This window comes from Giraffa tippelskirchi, chromosome 3 (assembly GCF_054371585.1).
Source record: "Giraffa tippelskirchi isolate mGirTip1 chromosome 3, T2T-mGirTip1v1.2.pri, whole genome shotgun sequence".
Classification (NCBI taxonomy): domain Eukaryota; kingdom Metazoa; phylum Chordata; class Mammalia; order Artiodactyla; family Giraffidae; genus Giraffa; species Giraffa tippelskirchi.
In genome coordinates this window covers 149345743-149362692 of record NC_137277.1, presented here as the reverse complement: position 1 = coordinate 149362692, position 16950 = coordinate 149345743, and the positions used below count along the sequence as shown (strand labels likewise).

The 16950-nt window shown below is 34.9% G+C and overlaps 1 protein-coding gene across 1 annotated transcript in view; it reads right to left on the bottom strand.

Annotated features, from left to right (window-relative positions):
* BMPR2 (bone morphogenetic protein receptor type 2) overlaps window positions 1-16950 on the bottom strand; it is a 156510-nt gene that overhangs the window by 60643 nt on the left and 78917 nt on the right. Inside the window, exons 2-3 of the mRNA XM_081581950.1 lie at window positions 3664-3834; window positions 2552-2722 (exon numbers count right to left, since the gene is read on the bottom strand). Coding sequence (XP_081438076.1) covers window positions 2552-2722; window positions 3664-3834 — 342 coding nt within the window. The remainder of the gene's footprint in view (window positions 1-2551; window positions 2723-3663; window positions 3835-16950) is intronic.

Sequence of the window (16950 nt, the reverse complement as noted above, 5' to 3'; positions counted from 1 at the left end):
GAGGAGAAGGGGATGACAGAGGATGAGATGGTTGGATGGCATCACCGGCTCGATGGACGTGAGTTTCAGCAGGCTCTGGGAGTTGGTGATGGACAGGAAAGACTGGCATGCTGCACTACATGAGGTCACAAAGAGTTGGACACAACTGAGCAACTGAACTGACATTTTTGAGGGAAAAAAACTCCCTTTTTGTAACAGAACATTCTTAATTTATGACTTGCCTGATTTACCTTTGTGATTAGATTCAGGATATGCATTCTTGGTTAAAATACAGTACTGCTTCAGCACACTGTGTCCTCAGGATATCATGGATGTCCATCTGCCCTTCATTAATGACACTATTAATACCTGGCTAAGGTACTGTCCAATTTTCTCACATCATAATTACTAATTTTTCCCTTGCAATATATGTTAGAGAAATTCTAAATTCAAATACCCTGTCTTTACTGACTGCCCCCTAGATTTGAGATCATTTGATGATTCTTGGCTGACCCAATACTTGGAATGATAGCTGCATAATGATAATTTTCTAACTTCTCCATTTACCACTTGGCATTCTACTATAAACAACTGCCTATCTTCTCTCTCTCTGCTATTAACAGAGAACCAATTCATTTTCCCTCCAATGGTTTATAACTTGATACTGTAGTTTTTTAGCACTATATGGATTTCAAACATAGCTCATGGGAGGATCCTTCACACTGATGATTGTGACAAGTCTCCATTCTTTTAGGAGGTACTTCTTTCCTTACTTTCTAGTGTTACAAGATGTTGCAGGCTTATTTTGTACCTATACTGCGCCAGTCCTAGAATAAGTCGTTTTTCCAAGGAGTCGAAGTTTCGTTGACTGGGGAGTCATCAGTTCAGTTCAGTTCAGTTGCTCAGTCGTGTCTGACTCTTTGTGACCCCATGGACTGCAACACACTAGACTTCCCTGTCCATTACCAACTCCCGAAGCTTGCTCAAACTCATGTCCATCAAGTCAGTGATGCTATCCAACAATCTCATCCTCTGTCATCCCCTTCTCCTACCTTCAATCTTTCCCAGCATCAGGGTCTTTTCCAACGAATCTGTTCTTTGCATCAGGGGGGCCAAAGTACTGGAGCTTCAGCTTCAGCATCAGTCCTTTCAATGAATATTCAGGAGTGATTGTCTTTAGGATTGACTGGTTTGATCTCCTTGCTGAGAAATGTTTATGTGAAATATAACTGGGTTCACTTGCTTTCAGTTTGAAATTTTGGGGAGTCATAGTAGAAACTAAATCTGGGAGTTGTGTACACTCATAGTGACTGGGGTGTTTTTGTTTCATATTCTTTTCAACAAAGGTAAGAAATGTATGTAGGTAGGTATGTATGTACACACACAAACATATATATATATACACACACACGGCTTCATATAAATGCATATAACACATATATGTGGATATTTTTAAAGTCATGTGTCCATAATGATATTTTGAACTACAATGTATTCACATAGGATTCTCTTTTATTTCCACATCTATAACTATGTTTTCTTATTTCCTTCAGTGAGAACAAGGGCTCCCAAGAACATCAACATTTACATTTATTTTCTTCATCCTATAATATAAATATATCTACAATTTCCGAACTGCTTTGTCCACACTACTAAAAATAAAATCTTCTCAAGAGATTAGTATTTATTTGCAATTACCCCCACTATCTCTTACATCACATCTTGCATAAAAGAGTATATACAGTCAAATACCGTTTTAGTAAAATGCTTAGTTCTTTCGTTTTCCCTTAAGTGTGATTGCAATGTTTATGTGAAATACAACTGGGCTCGTTTGCTTTCAGCTTGGAATTGCACCCACTTCCCATCCTTAATGATTTAATTATACTTTTACACACAGATTAGCAACATGATTCCAAAATTTAAAACTACATGCATAAAGCTATGTTCAGAGGACTCTCTTTCCCTGTATCCTTTTTGCTCCATTCCCTCCAACCCTTGTAAGTAACCAACTTCACTGTTTTCTGGTTTATCCTATCTTCACTTCTTTTTGTAATGTTTTACATAAAAGACAGCATATTGTATAAGCTTATTACACACCTAACATTACCTCCAAATATAGCCGTAAAGTTAGTACTCCATTACACACACATACCATAGTGGATTTCAATCAATCTTCTATTCTTAGGCTTTTACGTGGTTTCAATACTATGCAGTTACACACAATACTGCAATGGATACTTTATGCATACACATTTAATACTGTTGGGGGTATGTCTTCAAAGATAAATTTCCCACAAATGGGAGTGCTGGGTAAAAAGCAGGCACACATGTTGTATTCTTAATATTGTCACTCCCTTCAAAATACAGTTGGAAAGTACTACATTTTGATTCATATCTTGGAAATCCTGGTGTACCTTTTTTCGATTTCAGGTGTTATCTAGATGTACTCTCATAATGCTGGAACTCTCTCTCCCTTTTACTTTGGCCAAGCTTGAATATTTTCATAATATTTTAAATTCTGAAAATCTCTGGAGAAAGAAATTTTCAGGAAAAAGTATGTTACTTTACTTACTGAGTGGTGTTGTGTCTGGAGGTGGAAAATTCTCAGTAAAGTTGACATTACACAAGTCTGTGCTACAGCAGCAGAACCGGTATGTTCCATTCTGAATTGAGGGTGGGGTGGTAGTTACTACACATTCTTCATAGTGACACTCCTGGGGATCACCAATGTGAGACCAACATCCTACAAGAAGATATTAATGTAAACAAGTTAGGAGTCCATAGAACTAAAAGGAAAACAACAAAATAATTGCAAACAATGTGATGGAGTACAAATAAGTTGTAAAACACTCTTGCAAACCAAAAGGAAACCACATTTTTTTAAATAACAGAAAAAGGCAGAGCATAAAAAGGCATTTTGTGGGAGGAAAAAGCCATTAATAAAATGTTTCACTTCATAATTAATCAAAGAATTATTATTAAAACATCTATAAGAATACTTTTTTATCTATTAAATTGTTCTGATTTTTTAAATAATGATATATAATGATAACAAGGATTCAGTAATACTCTCATACAGTGCTGGAGGGAATGTAAACGTATACAACATTTCTAGAAAGTTACATGGTAGTTTTTATGAAGAGCCTTTAAAATATTCATGTTTGATAATCTAAAAACTGTACTTCAAGAAGTCTATTCCATATGTATGGCTAAGTCCTTTTGCTGTTCACCTGAAACTACCACAAAATTGTTATTCAGCTATATACCAATACAAAATATTTTTGGTGTTTAAAAAAAAAAAAAAAAGAAGAAGAAGTCTTTTCTGGGGCTTCCCTGGTGGCTCAGTGGTGAAGAATCTGACTGTCATTGCAGGCGACACAGGTTCGATCCCTGATCTGGGAGGTTCCTGCAAGACACGGAGCAACTAAGCCCAAGAGCCACAACTACTGAACCTGTGCTCTCTATGTTATTATATTATTAACATTGTAATAACATATTATTAAAATAAGCTAAAAATCAATTACCCTTTGTAAATTTGGAGCTTGTTTGTGAATACAAACATGATTACATACTTTTAAATTTACTATTCTCCTGCAGACAGTGTTATAATCTATCTCCATGCCCTTCTTAGATAATCTTCAATTGTATGAAACATTTATTTCAGGTAAGAAAAGTATTACTTGCCTTGTTTTACCAGATTTATGTCCCCTTTTGATTTCTCCCAAAGGCCATAGCAGGTGCTACCTTTTGAGCATAATATTGTTCCGTTTTCATGAGAGATTCTACTTTCACCTATCCCAAGGTCTTGTTGATATGGATCTTTAAATGCACAGAGACGTTCTTGATTCTGAGAAGCTAAAACAAAGGAAAAGATGACAAATTAGTTTTATGATAATCTTTGGAAAAAATTATTACAAAAGTCTTTATAGTCTTTTAGAAAGCCACTTTAAATTTCCCTACTAAATTCCTAACAAGGTGTGGGTAACTGAGAAATTTTATACATATTTAGTAATATTTTCTATTAGTTTGTTAACTTCCAAACAAGAAGCAAACTTACTGAATACACATTTCTCAAAAGCAATACCCTCTTATACAAATTATTCTCATCACTCTATGGAATATTAATGTCTGAATTAACAAATATCATCAGAAAAATGTCCATGCTCTAAATTATTAAAAATTCAAAATAAACAAATCAACAAACCTAAAAGGCTGAATAATTTTTGGAAATTCTACAGTATTCCCTTCTACCATATTTTAGAGTAAACTGTAAAATGCTAAACCTAACAGCATTAGCCATATTAAACTAAGGATGAGGACTGACTGCAAATGGATACGTGATTTTTATCTGGAGAGATGGAACTGTTCCAAAATTAGATGTGGTAATGTTTGCACAGCTTTGAAAAATTTATCAGGAAAAAAAACTCCTCACTTAAAGTGAGTGAATTTCATGCTATATAAATTATACCTTAATAAACCTGTTTTTAAATATTAAGCCTATCAGTGGTCAAAACCAAAATGATTTTCCATTAAAAATATCAATAAAATAGCAAGAAAAAGAAATGCTTAATAATCCCTTATACTGAAGGTCACCCGAATGTATTTTCAATGCCAGTCAAGCTTTCTCCATATACATAATCGATTTAACTAATCTCAGCACATTTGCCACATAATTTATCAGCTAACAAACATTTACCAACACTGCTGAGACTACCAAAGAAGTTAATGGTCATCAAAAGCAACGGCTGATCTTTATTTGGTTTCATAAAGCAGACATTCCTAATGGTTTGACTAGCTAGTAGCCAGGCTCTTCTGTCCATGGAATTTTCCAGGCAATTAATACTGCAGTGGGTTGCCATTTCCTACTCCAGGGGGATCTTCCTAACCCAGGAATCAAATCCGTGCCTTCTGCATTGACAGGTGAATTCTTTACCACTGCACCACCTGAGAAGCCCATGTTAGCACTACAGACGATCTATTAAAATAATGTTTCTCATACAAAACTAAGGACCAAACCCTAGAAAAGAAATGAAAGACCAACAACTGTGGGCTCAAGTCCATTCAGAAACACAGACCTGTCATATTTGTTATAACAGACCACATTCAAAGTACTGGGCTAAGTAAATAGGGGATTTATAAGTAGATAATATAGAGTTCCACCCCTTAAGCATCTTAAAGTCTACTTGGAGACAGACAGTAATTACTTAAAAAGAAAAAAAAGTGATTTCCACAATTAAAAATTACTTCACGCAGTCTTCTAGAAGATATCCATAATACCAAATAAATGGCCAGAAAATACAGCATATTCTATTTCATAAAAAATAATCTTAGGACATTAGCCTGATTATGATTCTATCATATTTTACCATAAGTAGTAACATATTCAAATTCCTTTAATGAAAAACATTTATCTTGTATATGTAATATCAGTATTTCCTTAGATATACCCTAATTTGAAAACTTTAATAAATTATTAAGATCAAAATAAAATATATCTCTACATATAAACTACATACAGCACAGAGACTGATACTTAAAAGAGGCAAACTAAAAACAAAATTCTATAATGTAGATCTTTCAAAAAAGCATGCCTATTTAACTCCCTATCCCCGTTTCTTGATTAAAGTTAAAGGCTCCTTAGCTATTACCACTTGCTGAAATTATATAACCCACTCTGTTTCTCTTTATGTCATTATTGTTAGAAATTTTGTCATTATTGTTAGGAAGGTCAGAATGAATTTATAAACTAAACATCTCTAGTTTTTCACAACCAAGATAGTCTATTTTTTCTCCTCCTCTTCTGTTCTTATCCATTTTGTCTAGAATTTTGTATTGAATATTGAGTTAATGAATAGGGATCTAACCTTACCTGGTAGTAGAAGAAATGCCTTATTTAATTTAAAAATAAAAAGAAAGCAAATACTATCATGAAATGATACAAAATAAAAATTTTTCCTCTGCCTGGATTTCCTTTACAATAGAAAAGCAGCAAAAGGCATGAGCATAACAGCATAAAATTTTAGTGCTATTATTAGATAATTCAATGAATGAAATCTAAAAGACTCCTTATGGAGAAAGACAATAAACAAATCCAATCCCCTCTATGTTTCCCTCTCTCTTCACCCCAATATCGTCAAAGCAATAAAGGTACAAAAGTAGGTACACTGAATCATACCTTTATTGTCTCTCAGTTCTCACTAATTTTTTTCTTAAAATTACTTCATCCTGGGCTACCCTGGTGGTCTAGTGATTAAGAATCCACCTGCCAATGCACGGGACACGAGTTTGATCCCTGGTCCCGGAAGATCCGACATGTCCCAGAGCAGATAAGCCCAGAAGCCTCAACTACTGCGCCCATCTGATGCAACTACTGAAGCCCATAAGATCCACAACAGAGAAGCCATCACAATGAGAAACTCCCAACAAAGAACAGGCCCTGCTCACTACAACTAAAGAAAGCCCACAGGCAGCAATGATGACCCAGTACAGCCTAAATAAAAAAGTCTAATTAGTATAGGGAAAATATACTTTGCTATTTTAAGAGTAACTCTTTCAAATTTTGATTCAGCAAATTACCACATAAAATAAAGATGTCCAACAAACTACTTTTTGGTCAAATCAAAGAAAAGAAATCCATTTCATAAAAAAGTGCTTATAGCTTTTTAAATGCTATTTGTTGCAATGTTTCAGCAGTATCTCTATACAAAGTTTTGGATTCTTCATAAATCATGTAGGCAAAGTAGGCATGAAATAAAAAGTACTATGAGAGAGTCTAGCCTAGCATCATACTGTCACATACAGAGACCCGATTATTTACATGTGGTTTTCTAAATTTGTCAACAGCTAGGCAAATCTTGATCAGGTGAGTATAATCAATTAGCTCTCTTAAGAGACATCCTTAACCAAGTACTGTGATTAGACGTGAGTCTTTTAAAAATTGCTCTCCTCATTTTAAAGAGGTGATATTTGGTTGTAATAAGCACTAAAACAATTTTGATTAACATAACTATGTTAAAATGCAAACAGTAACATCCAAACTGCTAACAGAGATATCTTCATAAAAGACAAAGTGGACCATGCTTAAAATCTGTTAGCTCCCTCAAGTTGCTAGAATGAAATTCAAGCACTTCATTTAGCATTGAAGGCCATTTATAATCAAGACCCAATAGGAACATGACCAATTTTGTGGGCCCTAGGAACTTTTGTTTTCAAGGGACCTTTCCTTCATTAAAAAGTATACTTTACAACTGCATTGGGAAAAAAACATGAATACTAAATATTAGAACATCTTCAACAATAAACTTCATTTTTTTCCTTCTGATTTTAAAACAAATTAAAACATTTTCATGGGCCTGCAAAAATACCATGGGCCCTGGACTCTATGCCTACTGTGCCTAATGGGTAAGTCAGTCCTAGGACTCAATCTACCACTTGCCATTCACGCCATTCCTCCATTCTTCACTTTCCACCACACAAATATGCCAAGGGCTTTCCAGGCCTTTACATATAATATACCCAATATCCAGAATGCCATTTTTCATGCTCTGCTTTAGCATTATATGGTACTATATTTTATCAATTTAACATACATATCTTCCCCACCAAGCAGGAGGGTGACTTCACTTGTTCCCAGAGTCAGATTAGGTTTACATAACTCATTTTGTATACCACAAATCCCCAAAAGTGTTAAGGGCAGTTTTCATGTCTACATGAATTATACTCAATATCATATTCCCACTCAAAGATTATATATCTAGGCAATAATCATCTAGTCCTTTAACCATGAAACTATAAATGAAGCAATAAAAATAGTATCAGTATAGCAACAACATATACTATTTTGCTCCATATACATATAAAACTGAAAATAAAGTAAATATTTTCTGTTTACATAAGCTATCTGGGATCTGCATTTGCTAATCATATGCAGCATTTAATTCCCAGGAACAGATGTGGCATGTCTAGAATACTCAGCTGTCTTACATTTCCCACTCTGTGACATAACACTATCAAGAATGCAGGGTATAAAGGTATGGCATAGTTTCATCATGTCAGCATCAGTTAACTGTCATTACAGACATAAATCAGCATCATTATGCTTACACTGAAAAACACTACCTACTTGCTTTTATGAGGGAAGAAAAGAAAGGAAAAAAAGGCTGTACTGAAAATATTAACTCTGTGTACTCAGTCATGTCCGATTCTTTGCAACCCCACGAACTGTATAGCCCAACAAGCTCCTCTGTCCATGGAATTTTCCAGGCAAGAATCTTGGGAGTGGGTTGCCATTTCTTCCTCCAGAGGATCTTCCCAACCCATGGGAATCGAACCTGTGTCTCCTGCATTAACAGACAGATTCTTTACCACTGCATCACCTGGGAAGTGAAACTATTAACTATTTGCCCTTTTTTTTAAAAAAACCAAATACTATCATTACCATTTAACCTTTCATGAAAATATATTCATGATTACTTATATGTTTCAAAAACAAAAGGTTTTGAATGATTTTTATGTTAGATTTTTTACTTTTAAATACCAACATATCCATAGGTAGTTGAAAAGAAATACTGGGAAGAGAATTTGATTTGCAAACTAGGTTCCCACATCTCCATTCTTTGGCCACTGAATAAAACTTATGTTAGTCCAGTCTAGAAAAGAAAAGAAAAATAGAGAGTAGTCCAATAACTCTCTCAGCAATGCAAACATCCCACACAATCAGTATCCAGTAGTAACAAAATCAAGAGATCAATATTAGCATAATCCAGAGTTTAATCAGATTTTATCAGTTATACATGTACTTATCTGTGGAGAAAAAATTTAAGCAATTCCGTCATACACTATCACAATCAAAACATTCAACTGCATTATCACTCTCATGTTAACCCTTTATAATAATGATCCCTTCGTCCCCCATTCCTAATCAATAGTAACCACTAACCTGCTCTCCAACTCAATGATTGATATTTCACAGGTGTTCATGTAGTACATATCCTTTAAAGACTGACTTTTTTCAATGAGCAAAAATTCCTTGAGGTTCACCCAATTTGCTGAATGAATCAATAGTTAATTACTTTTTATGTAGTAATATTTCATGATGTAGCATGACATGCACAATCTGTCTAATGTTTCATCTTATGAAGCTTATGGGGTAGTTTTCAGGTTTTTTTGGCTATTAGAAATAAAACTGTTATGAACATTTGTATATATGTACAATTTTATCAGGATTTTTGTTTAGAGTAAAATAAGATTAATATCCTAGAAAAATACAGTATGACATCAGCAAAAAAGAAACTTGACACTAAGACCATGTGCTCTACCAACAAAATGCACTGCACCCCATTATATACATATATCCATTAAAAGTTTATTACAGAGCATTCAAAAATCTCTAGCCTCTGTTAACCAAGTAGTTCTAGTATGGGGAGAACTGGGTTGTGCTATGGGGATCTTGGTTTGAAGAACCATTCATGTAGTATACTCTTTATACATATATATATATACACACACACACTCTTTATATACATATATATATATAAATACAACGTACTTATGGCACGAAGGCTTTAGGATGAGAGATTCCAGTTTGGGTATGCCGATGTTTAAAGGAAGCCTAGTTTTTTGTAACAAGGTCCAACAAGCACAGCAGAGCTCTTTCCCTTTGATGCCTGGACACCCAGAGCCCTTTAATGTGGAAGCCTCTGCTGGTCAGCTTTTCCTACAAATATAATAACACTGATCCATCCTTCTTTATTTCCTTTCCCTACATTAAAAACATACGGCAAATAAATTTTCACATTAAAAGAAGGTGAGTCTAACATGAAAATTCAAATTAAAACTGCAATGAATGATAAAATTCAACATCCATTTATGACAAAAACTCTCAAAAAGTAGATATAGAATGAATGCACCTCAACATAATTAAGACCATATATGACAAATCACAACTAACAAAGTACTCAATGGTGAAAAGCTGAAACCTTTTCCTTTAAGATCAGGAACTAAGACAAGGATGCCTAGTTAACACTTCTATTCAACACTGTATTCACAGTCCTAATCACAGCAATTAGGCAAGAAAATAAAATAGAAAGCATCCAAAATGTAAAGAAAGAAGTAAAACTGTCACCATTTGCGGATGATATATTATATATACAAAACCCTAAAGATTCTACCAAAAATCCAAAACCTATGAGAACTAGCGAATGAATTCAGTAAAGTTGCAGGACACAATACTAATACACTGAAATTTGCAGCACTTCTACACACTAAGAGCAAACAAACAGAAAAATGAAGAAAACAATCCCATTTACAATTGCATCAAAACAAGTAAAATGCCTTGGAATAAATTTAACCAAGGAAGTGAAAGACCTGTAGTCAGAAAATTGTAAGACACTGAACAAAGAAATTGAAGATGATGTAAATAAATGCAAAGGAATCCACTTATCAGTGCTCATGGATTGGAAGAATTAGTATTATCAAAATGCCCATACTACCAAGCAACCTACAGATTCTATGCAATTCCTATCAAAAAACTAATAGTATTTTTCACAGAACTAGAATAAATAATTCTGAATATGCATAGAAACACAAAATGCCTCAATAAACAAAACAATCTTGAAAAAGAACAAAGCGGGAAGTAACACATTCCCTAATTTCAAACTATACTACAATAGTATAATAATCTAAACAGTATGATACTGGCACAAAAAGAGATACAGAGATCAACAGAACAGAATAGCAAGCCCAGAAATAAACCCAGGCTTATATGCTCAATCAATATAAGCCACAGGAGGCAAGAATATTCAACGGATATAGTCTCTTAAATAAATGGTGCTGGGAAAACTGAACAATGACATGCAAAAGAATGAAATTGGACCACTTTTTCATATCATACACAAAAACAAACTCAAAAGGGGATACAGAATTAAATTTAAGATCGAAACTATAAAACTCTCAGAAGAAATCATAGGCAGTAAGCTCTTAGGCATTAATCTTAATAATATTTTTTGGTTATGTCTCCTCAGGCAAGGGAAACAAAAGCATAAATAATCAAATTGGATAATATCAAACTAAAAAGCTTTTGCACAGCAAAGGAAACCATCAACAGAATGAAAAATCAGCTTACTTAGTGAGAGAAGATATTTGCAACTCCAATAAGGAGCTGACATCCAAAGTATGTAATGAACTCATTCAACTCATAAAAAACTGAAAAATTCTTAAGGAGATGGGACTACCAGACCACCTTACCTGCCTTCTGGGAAACCTGTATGCAGGTCAAGAAGCAACAGTTAGAACTGGACACAGAACAACGGACTGGTTTAAAACGGGGAAAGAATTACATCAAGGCTGTAAATTGTCACCCTGCTTATTTAGCTTATATGCAGAGTACATCATGTGAAATGGCAGGTTGGATGAATCACAAGCTGGAATCAAGACTGCCAGGAGAAATATCAAGAATCTCAGACATGCAGATGATACCACCCTAATGGTAGAAAGAAGAGGAACTAAAGAGCCTCTTGATGAAGGTGAAAGACGAGAGTGAAAAAGCTGGCTTAAACTCAGCATTCAAAAAACGAAGATCACATCATCCAGTCCCATCACTGCATGGCAAATAGATGGGGGGAAAAATGGAAACAGTGACAGACTTTATCTTCTGGGGCTCCATCTGGGGCTCCAAAATCATTGCAGATGGTGACTGCAGCCATGAAATTAAAAGACACTTGCTCCTTGGAAGAAAAGCTGTGACAAACCCAGACAGTGTATTGAAAAGCAGAGACATCACTTTGCCAACAAAGGTCCAGCCATGGTTTTTCCAGCAGTCATATATGGATGTGAGAGTTGGACCATAAAGAAGGCTGAACCCTGAAGAACTGATGCTTTCAAACTGTAGTGCTAGAGAAGACTTGAGAGTCCCTTGTACACCATGGAGATCAGAGTCAATCCTAAAGGAAATCAACTCTGAATATTCACTGGAAGGACTGATGCTGAAGCTGAAGCTCCAATACTCTGGCCACCTGATGCAAAGGGCAGACTCATTGGAAAAGACTCTGATGCTGGGAAAGACAGAAGGCAGGAGGAGAAGGGACGACAGAGAATAACTGACTCAATGAACGTGAGTTTGAGCAAACTCAGGGAAATGGTGAAGGACAGGAAAAGCCTGGCATGATGCAGTCCAAAGAGTCACAAAGAGTCGGACATGACTCAGCAACTAAACAACAATATTCAACTCAATACCCTTCACCCCCCAAAAAACCCCAAACACCACAATTAAAAAATGGGCACATGTACACCTGTGGCTGATTCATGTCGATGTATGGCAAAAACTATCACAATATTGTAAAGTAATTAGCCTCCAATTAAATTGATTTTAAAAAATGGGCAGAAGACCTGAATAGATATTTTTTCAAAGACATACAGATGGCAAACAGGCACATGAAAAGATGCTAAACATCAGTAGTCGTCAGGAAAATGCAAATCATAACCCCTAAGAGACAGACACCTCACACCTGTCAGACTATCTCAAAAAGACAATAAAGAACAAGTATTGATGAAGATGTGGAGAAAATCAAAAAGACAATAAAGAACAAGTATTGATGAAGATGTGGAGAAAAGGAAACCACTACATAGTGGGAATATATTTTGGTGCAGTCACTACAGAAAACAGTAGGGAGATTCCTCAAAAAATTACAAACAGAATTACCACACAAGATAGGAATTCAACTTCCATTTATCTGAAGAAAATGAAAACATTAACTGAAAAACTATAAGTATCCCTATATTCACTGTGGCATTATTTATAATAGCTAATATATGGAAGCAATTTAAGTACCCATCAACTTAGATGTGATGTTTATAAACACACAATGGATATACAAGAAAAATAAGATGTGGTTTATACATACACAATGGAATATTACTCAGATATAAAAAAAGAATGAAATCTTGCTATTTGGAACAACATGCATGGATTTAGAGGAAATTACACTAAGTGGAATAAGTCAGACAGAGATATACCATGTGATTCCACTTTTCACATGTGGAATAAGCAAAGAGATAAACAGAACAAAACAGAAACAGCCCCACAGATACAGAAAACAAACTGGTGGTTTCCAGAAAGGAGGAGGATGGTGGGGTGGGATATCTAGGTAAAGAAGATTAAGAGGTATAAACTTATACTTGTAAAATAAATATATCATGGTGCTGTAATATACAGTATAGGGATTACAGCTAATAATACTGCAGTAATTGCAGTAATATTGCAGTATGGTGACAGATAGTAGCTGGATTTATCATGTGATCATTTCATAATGTATAAAAAATACTGAATCACTATGTTGTACACCTGAAATTAATATAATATTGCATGTCAATTATAACTCATTTTTCCTAAAACTATGAATGAAAAAAATTTTTAACTACAATGAGATATAATTGCACACCTATTAGAATGACTAAAATTTAAAAACAACAAAACAAAAAACCCTTGACAGTATCAGTACTGATCAGGGTGCTGACACAGATGGGACATATACTTACCGATTAACTCAGTAATCCCACTCCCTGATACCTACAGATACTGATCTAAATGTAATGAAAATCTATGTTCACACAAAAATCTTCATGTGAATGCATATAGTGATTTTACTTATAGTCACACAACACTATTTATAACCCAAATGTACCTCAACTGAAAACCAGATAAGCAAAAAACTACTCAGCAATAAAAAAGGAATGAACTATTGACGTGAGCAAGAACATGAATGAATTTCAAATACATGATTCTAAATGAAAGAAGCCAGACTAAAAAAGCTGTATACTATTTGATGCATTACATGACATTCTAGAAAGGTAAAATCACAGGACTGGAGAAGAGATTACTGGTTACCAGATACCAGATGGGAGTAGGAGGGAATAACTGATTATGGTGGTACTGAAAGAGTATTTCTAAGGGGTAGAAATGTTCTGTATCTTAATTGGGGTGGTAGTAACATGATTATGTACTTGTCAACCTTCACAGAACTGTATAACCAAAAGAGAAAATTTCACTTAAGTAAATTTAAAACTAAACCTTAAAAATAATTTGGTACAGATAATTTTTGAATATGTATTAGCAGATTAATATATTAATTCCTTTTAAAATTCCAATTTGAATTCTAAAAAGGGATGTCTTCACCTTATAAAAAGAAAAGTAAAGTAAATTAACCCAAAATCTCTTCAATTCCATGAAGGCTGACAGAGGTGAAGAAGCTGCAGAATAAGAGTTTGAAGTGAGCAGAAGTTGGTTCATAAGATTTAAGGAAAGAAGTCATCTTCTTAACATAAAAGTGCATTGAAGTAGCAAGGACCAATGTAGAGGCTGTAGCAAGTTACTCAGGAGATCTAGCTAACATATTAATAATTAAGGAAGGTAGCTACCCTAAACAACAGATATTTTTAATGCAGATGATGAAACAGACCTGTGTTGAAAGAAGATGCCATCTAAGACTCTGAGCTAGAGAGAAGTCAATGCCAGTCTTCAAAGTTTCAAAGGACAGGCTGACTCTCTTGTTAGGAGTTAATACAGCTGGTGACTTGATGTTGAAGCCAATGTTCATTTACCATTCTGAAAATCCTGGGGCTCTCAAGAATTATGCTAAGTCTACTTTGCCTGTGCTCTATAAATGGAACAACAAAGCCTGGATGACAGTACATCTGTTTACAACATGGTTTATTGAGTATCTTAAGCCCACTGTTTGGACCTACTGCTCAGAAAACAAGAATCCTTTCAAAACATTACAGCTCACTGACAGTGCACCTGGTTACCCAAGACCTCTTATGGTGATGTACAAAGAGATTAATGCTGTTTCCACACTTGCTAACACAATATCCATTCTGAAGACCAAAGATCAAAGCGTCATTTCAACTTTCAAGTCTTACTTAAGAAATACATTTTGTAAGGGTATACTGGAATAGATAGTGATCTCTCTGACACATATGCACAAAGTCAATTTAAACCCTTCTGGAAAGGATTCACCATTCTGGATGCCATTAAAAACATTTGTGATTCATGGAAAGAGGTCAAAAATTTCAACATTAACAGGAGCTTGGAACAAAGGATTCAGAACATTACATAAACTTAGTAGATAAACCAACACCTGGGTTTCAGAGGATTGGCTCCACTTTTGAAGAGTTCTAGTGTGGGTAAATTGCTATCAAAAAGCACCACATGCAACAAAGAAGTTTGTTTGTGAAAGCAACAGTCAATTGATGCAGCAAACTTTATTACTCTTATTTTTTAAATTATCACAGTCACCTACTTCAGGAACCACCACATCAGTCAGCAGCAATCAACATGGAAGAAAGACTCTACAACTACAAAGATTATGAGTTGCCAAAAGTTCAGATGATGGTTAGCATTTTTTAGCAATAAAGTATTTTTAAATTAAGGTGTGTACTTCTTTTTTAGACATAATTTATACATGTATTAGGAAAACAAGAAAGTTACATGACTTACTTTTTTGGTGGTATTCTGGAACCAAACTCAGAGAGAGAATCTCCAAAGTTAAATAACCCAAAATAATACTCTAGGTTATCAATGCATACATTATGTATTAAAACTATAGGTACATGGGGAAAAAAAGCAGATTCATACCAACTCAAGAAAGCATTAGTTTTGGGGAGCAGGACAGGGGATGAAATTAGGGAGTGGAGTTTTAACTAATGTGATCTATGCACACACACATTTTTAAAACAAACATAGTACAAATATGACAAAACGTAACACTTATTAAATCTTGGTATTCACCCATTTGTCTCTGAGTGTTAACGTGTTTAAAATACTTCACAACAAAAAACTGTTTAAGCTTAAAAAGCTGGGCTTTTTGGCAATGACAGCTTAAATATTCTAGACATGATTCATAGAACTAGAGCACTGAGAAGAACTTCTGTGTTAATAGTTCAAAACTGGAGTAAACTAAAACAATGCATAAAAGGAGAATACCTTGACAGAGTTTTGAACATAGAAGGCTAAGACTCACCAGCCCAGTTTACAGTTGAGCATTTGGGGAAAATTTTTTTAATGGGGGAATGTATCCCAGGGGTACAAGGTTAGTATGAAATTCAAAAATCAATTAATGTAATCTATCACATCAATACAATAAAGAAGAAAACTCATAGGATAATATCAATAGATGAAGGAAAAGTGACAAAACAACTACTCAAGACAGTAGATAAAACAACTACTCGAGAAAAGCCCTGAATACAGAGGAACTTCTTCATCTTGATTCTGATAATGAAAGAGTCTGGGTTGGGGGGTGGCGGGGAGGTATGTGGGAATTCTATACTTTCCAGGCAATTTTGCTGCAAAACTAAAAGTGCTCTAAAAATTAAAAGTCTCTTTAAAAAAAAAAAAAAGAGGATGGGAGATGGGGAATGGAATGGCACAATGAAAAACTGGGTAAAAGACGGAATTACTGAAATAGCTGCATTTTAAAAAACAATTAGAAAGCCACTAAATGTATTTTAAGTGGTGGTAGTGGCGGTTTAGTCGCTAAGTCGTGTCCAACTCTTGCAACCCCCTGGATTGTAGCCTGCCAGGCTCCTAGGTTCAAGGGATTCTCAAGGCAAGTTAACACTCTGAATACAAATCAACAGATGAATAGTCATTCCTAATCTGGGCAGGATGGCCTGTGGTGGGAGGGTAGCAATTTAGAGACAAGTTAAAGAAGTATATTTTGTTTTGTTTTGGTTGCCAAAATGATTGGGGGTTTTCACTGGCTTTAATGTCAGTGGCCAGGGATGCTAAATATTCAGCAATATGCAAAACAGCTCTGCAGGCAAAAGAATTATCCCTTCCAAAATGCAACCAGACTCCCACAGTAGGGAGGTACAAAGGGAATTGATGGTATGATTTCTGACATTTAAGGAGACAAGTATAATACAGACAATCCATATTATGTGAATATGCTTGCCAAATAACTAAGAGGATGTAAAAGA